Source organism: Silene latifolia, chromosome 11, assembly GCF_048544455.1.
Source record: "Silene latifolia isolate original U9 population chromosome 11, ASM4854445v1, whole genome shotgun sequence".
In the NCBI taxonomy this organism is placed as follows: Eukaryota; Viridiplantae; Streptophyta; class Magnoliopsida; order Caryophyllales; family Caryophyllaceae; genus Silene; species Silene latifolia.
Window position 1 is genome coordinate 102,059,794 of NC_133536.1, and position 6,215 is coordinate 102,066,008.

At 35.8% G+C, this 6,215-nt stretch overlaps 1 protein-coding gene across 1 annotated transcript; it reads right to left on the reverse strand.

Moving 5' to 3' along the window:
• Positions 1-3,931: 3,931 nt before the first annotated feature.
• LOC141613734 (uncharacterized) lies at positions 3,932-4,645 on the reverse strand. Its single transcript, XM_074432478.1, has one exon. It carries the CDS (start codon positions 4,643-4,645, stop codon positions 3,932-3,934), a length of 714 nt encoding a protein of 237 aa, XP_074288579.1.
• Between the last annotated feature and the right edge of the window lie 1,570 nt (positions 4,646-6,215).

A 6,215-nucleotide genomic window follows, 5' to 3' on the forward strand; every position in this document is an offset into this window, starting at 1 on the left:
TGTTGTTGTTGTTGTTGTTGTTGTTGTTGTTGTTGTTGTTGTTGTTGTTGTTGTTGTTGTTGTTGTTGTTGTTGTTGTTGTTGTTGTTGTTGTTGTTGTTGTTGTTGTTGTTGTTGTTGTTGTTGTTGTTGTTGTTGTTGTTGTTGTTGTTGTTATAATTATTATTGGTATTATTATTAAAATTAATAACATTTATTATTAATATTATTGATAGGGCATGCTCAACCGACTTGACCCACTAGCCAATACGGGGTCATACAAGTCAACACGCTTGCAAACATGGTTACAGATTCGCTTGATACCCTACGAATCACGAATCGTTAAAAGCGAATTCTATCAAATTGATTACTGAAAATACATATAACACATTTTCTATAAGCGAATCGCGAATCGGTAAGGCGTAGCGTATTCATAGCGAGTATGGTAACCATGATTTCCAAGCCATCATTTGAGGTACACATAGAAACCTATAAATACCTCATTATTGACCAATCAATGGTAAAATACTTCTCACCAACAACTTCCTCTCTCTAGAAGTAAGACTACTCGAGCTACTATGAGAGGGCACAGAGACCTTAACTTCAAGCAAGGTATCAACTATCCACCAGTACCGTAAGGCATCAGATAAGGACCTATTGCGAACTCTTCGAGGCCCTATTTTTTACGCGTAAAAGATCCATCCGGAGAGAGCAAGCATAGGTTCGAGGTGCCATCATCTGAGAGGAGCGCGTTGACCCGACCCGGATTCGAGCAACGCTTACTTGAGTGTTTTTATTCGAAACAACTATTTTTACTAATATCATTATTAATATTGACATTATTATTTATTATTGTTATTAAGAATATTATTAGTAAAAAATTACTATTTTTTCATTATTACAATTTATGATTATTCATATATAATATTATAATTTTTTTCTTAAAAAATTTAGTATTAGTATAAATAGTATTATATTATGAATATTAGTATTATTATAGTTGATAATAACAATAATATTAAATATTATTATTATTAATATTATTAATATTAATATGATTATTTCGATTGATTGAATTTCAATTGACTTTATTATTCGATTGATTGATTTGCTTCAGCTATTGATTCGATTGACTCACTCGGCTCGGCTCATTGATTGATTGATTGATTGCTCTCCATTCGATTCGATTGGGCTCGATTCGATTCAGCTCAGCTCCATTGATTGATTGATTCGATTCGCTTCATTCGATTCGATTGGGATTCAGCTCGGCTCCATTCGATTGATTCACTCTAAAAAGCCGAGAAAAGAACAGGGCCTAAATCATGGGATTAGATCTATGCTTAAATTAATATGCTTTCATAATTACTTGCATGCTTGTTGTGATTTCAACCTGTGCACATGTTATGTTTGATGAAATGTTAGACTATGAAACCTTGCATTTTTTAGCCATCTCTCATCTTTTCAATGAGGCTTGTAAGATATAAACCAACTCGAGCCTTATTAGACCATGCATAGAGTCGAATAGGAAGAGATTAAGTCGACTTGTAGGTGTTTTAAAGTCTTGATCGACTCGGCTCCGGGACCTAAATCTTCCTAGGAATTGTAAGACATACATTAACTCGATTCCATCACAACAATAAGTGCTTGCTTCTATTTGAGAACATGTTTGTATGATCTATTTTCATGATTCTCTTATGAACCCATGACACCCAAGTGCCTTTAATCAACTGTTTACAAACCCCTTTAATTGTTTTACTTTGTTTTCATTAATCTTGTTGATTAGTTTAGACTACATCTCATCGCAACCGAATTTGTGACACCCTAAGACATAACTACTTGCAATTGAATTCTTAAATCGATACCCGTCCCTTGGGATCCGACCTTTGCTTACCACCCTACTAAGAGTAGTTTGTGAAGATATAAATAATGTTTTGGTTGGTAGCTATAACGACTAAGCATATAACCACACCAATTACATATATGCATTAAATGAAATAGAAAGAATTATGCAATATTATATATTATGGAATCTAACTTGAATTATTTATAACCTACTTATTATATTTTTGTATGTTAAATAATTAACTTCTCTATACATCTAATAATCTATAAAAAATTTAATAAAATTGCATAGATTTTAAATTTAATATATAATTTTATGATGTTAATAATTAATACCATAAATGTGCATGTTTATACTAATTAATTATTTTATTTTAAGGGAATTGACCATCTTCTAGTCTTCTATAAATATTTAGGAAAAATACCAGACATCTTCTTTCTTTTAGTCTCTTTGACATTGACCATCTTAATTAATTATTTTATTTTAAGAAAATTGACTATCTTAATTAATTATTTTATTTTAAGGAAATTCACCATGTTTAAGAAAATTATCAAGCTTTTATATAATTTAATTTTAACTTAAATTAAACTATGTAATATTTGCATTGAGATCTCTTAATCGGGTCCATCACACGGTGCTATTGATTTAAAACTATGTAGTATAATTAATTTGTATAAGTTTCTTTAATTACATTGAAGTCCCTTGGTTTCTGGATTTAATATATAGTATTGATTATATCCTATCTCAAATATTATTATTATTATTATTATTATTATTATTATTAGGGTAAATTGATAACTTATACCTTATATAATACGCTTTTTCAAATTTTATACCGAAGATAATCTTTTTTCAAAACTTATACCAACAACCTTTATTTCTTTCATTCTTGATACCAAATCTCTGAAATTGACCATTTTACCCTTACTATTAACCTATCACTACCTATTCCCAATCACCTTGGCCCCTTTCCCCACCAAAAATCCAAAATAGACCACAACCACCATCAACGACCTCCTCTTCCAAAGAAACCACCACCAACTCCGACATAACCGCATCACCACCTCCTTATCCCACCCTCCATCACAATTTTCATCCCTTTTATCGCAACTCCACCACCTCTAAAAACAACACCATCTTCCATTTAACAATTAAAAAAACAAGATTAAATCTGGGGATATTTTTGAAGAGGTGAGTGATTAAACTTACAATATAATGGTTACCAAATTTACACATTCCAAATTTCATATAAAACGAAAAACCCTCTACACTTGGTTTTACCGGACACATAATTTTATCGTTTTTGAATGAGAAATTGATTGTGGTGGAGGTGAATTAGTGATTGGAGTGGAAGTTGTGTGTTTTGGAGTGGAGAGAGAGAGAGAGAGAAGCAATATCGTCTTCGATTGAATTAGGAAAATTTGATTTTGGTGGAGGAGAATTAGGGATTTGAGTGTCCGAGTCAATGTTGTTGGTGGTGTAGATGTTGAACAATAATGGTAGTATAAGGTGGTGGTATGCATGGTCTGCGTGTGTGTTTGTGTCGATAACATGGCAGGGTCCTAGGTTCAACGATGAATGTTGTGAGATCGGTTTTGTGGTGCGGCGACAGGTTGGATATGGTAATTTGGTGGTTGTAGAGGCGGCGACATGGGTGGGGACTGGGGAAGAGGCAGTTTGAGGTTGATGTGGGGTTGTTCTGGTGGGGAAATAGGTTAATGAGGTTGGGAATGGGTGACGGTGGTTAATAGTAAGGGTAAAATGGTCAAGTTTTGTGATTTGGTATCAAGAATGAAAGAAGTAAAGATTTTTGGTATAAGTTTTTAAAAAACATTATCCTACGTATAAAATTTGAAAAACCGTATTATAATAGGTATAAATTATCAATTTACCCTTATTATTATTATTATTATTATTATTATTATGAATATTATTATTATTATGAATATTATTATTATTATTATTATTATTTTTTTTTTGCAGAAAAGCAATGGATCTTATTCATTCAATAAAGAAGTACAAAACAAGACCCGGTCCAAACCTTTCCTACAAGGAGACCAGTATAGTCCCCTAAAAGAAAAAGAAAGCCTAGAAAGATAACCTACGAAAGTTATAAGCCATACAAACGAAGGGTTACAATTTTCTTAATGACAATACAAAGAGTTACAGGGGAAGATTGAGCCCCTCTAAAGATCCTATTATTCCTTTCCTTCCACAGAAAATAAAAGAGAGCCATTAAACTTGCCTTCTGCTTGCTAGTTGGCCGAGTAGATAGGAAGCACTGCAAAACATCAGCTAGCAGAACAGAAGTAGTAGGGAAATGCACCCAATTTGCAATATCCTGAAACACAAACCTAGAATAAGGGCAAGCAAAGAAGAGATGTTGCAGGTCTTCAGAGCACCCCTCACATAAAGCACATCTATTCACCCAGCATAATCCACGAGAGATAAAACGATCAACAGTGGGCAACCCATTCTGCAAAACTAACAATCCAATGAAGGAATGCTTAGGATGGCAGCCAGCATTGAAAACCAGAGATGACCAGTCCACAGGGGTACCTCTAGTACGAATAACATCATACATAGCATTTGTATCATACCTCCCATTAGAAATACAGTCCTGCAGCAACAGAAGGGCCTGATCAGGGGAGCCAGCATTCCTAAGGAGAAGATCTCTCATCTTGAGTACATTGTTCCAATACCAGGACTGGGAGATAGTTTGAGTAGCATCCCAGAAACATTCACCCTTAAGCACGTAAGCATGAATCCATTTAGTCCAGATACACTGAGGCCTATAGAAGAGCTTCCATACCCATTTCAACATTTGTGCACAATTCCAGCTAAGGACCTCTTTTATACCTATCCCCCCTCTAATTTAGGGGAACATAGTAACTGCCACTTCATGAAAACATGCCTTCTAGCACCCTCATTAATACCCCAGAGAAAATCCTTGCAAAGCTTGACAATTTTCTTGGCAATACCCTTAGGTAAAAGCACACTGGCCCCCCAAAAGTTATTCAGTCCAAAAATAACAGAATTTATCAGGAGAGCCTTACCAGCATAGCTGAGACTATGATTGACCCATTGCATAACCCTACCTTTAATCTTGTCCAAAAGAGGCTGATACATACCTTGAGTGATTCTAGCATTGAACAAAGGAAGCCCCAGATACCTAAAAGGGAAGGCCCTCAGACTATAACCAGTAGCAGCCAGGATAAGGTGCTTAACCTCATCAGCAACCCCCCCCATGTAAAGGTCAGTTTTGGCAGGGTTAGCATGCAGTCCAGAGTAACTACTAAACATGTCCAAACACGAGCAAAGCAGCAGATTCGATTCTGAAGGTAAATCACCTCTAGTAAAGATAAGTAAATCATCAGCGAAAACAAGGTGTGTAAGATTAAGTTGCACACACTTGGGATGATAAGAAAAATTAACCTCCCTAGGTAGCTTCCTTAGAAGTCTAGACAACACCTCCATACAAATGACAAATAGATAAGGGGATAAGGGGTCCCCTTGCCTAAGCCCACACTTTCCAGGGAAGAAACCCTTGACCTCACCATTAATAAGTAAAGAGTAGTAGGGGGAGGTCACACATGCCATAATCCAATCAACAAACCTAGCAGGAAAGTTGAGATAAATAAGACTATCTTTAAGAAAACACCGAGTTATCGTAATCAAAGGCTTTCCTTATGTCAACCTTGAGAAGGCATCGGGGGGGGGTAAGGTAAGCACGACCATACTTGGAGACAAGCTCATGAGCCAACATAGTGTTATCAAAAATATCCCTGTTAGCCACAAAGGCAAACTGTTCAGGGCCAATGATGGAATCAAGAACAGATTTGAGCCTATTAGCAATAATTTTACTCACCACCTTATAAAAAGTAGTGCAGCATGCTATAGGTCTAAAATCCTTAACAGTGAGGGGAGTGTCCATCTTAGGAATGAGCACCAACAAAGTGGCAGTAGCTGCTTTGGGCAGATAGCAAGTCTGAAAGAAATCAAGAACAGCAGCTTTAAAATCAGACCCTACTACATTCCAAGCATCCAAGAAGAAACCTGAGGAATACCCATCTATTCCAGGGCTTTTATTCCTATCAATAGATTTAAGGGCATCAAGGATCTCAGGCACCCTTATCTGCTGAGCAAGGGGGTCACCAACATCAGGGGAAAGGGTGTCCTGCTGAAATAAAAGAGGAGGAAGAGGAGTGACAGAGGAAGAGGATCCCAACAGGTGCTTATAATAGGAAATAAACCCTGTAGAAATTTCCTCAGTTCCAATGCAAAGGTTCCCATCCTCATCATGAATTCTACCAATACTATTTCTAAGTCTTCTATCAGAAAGCTTAGAGTAGAAAAATCTAGTGCTAAGGTCATTAAGCTGAAGGTGCTGAACT

What these genes read in the sequence shown, in the direction of transcription:
- LOC141613734 (XM_074432478.1), bottom strand. Translation starts at nt 4,645, where the DNA reads ATGTTGAAATGGGTATGGAAGCTCTTCTATAGGCCTCAGTGTATCTGG.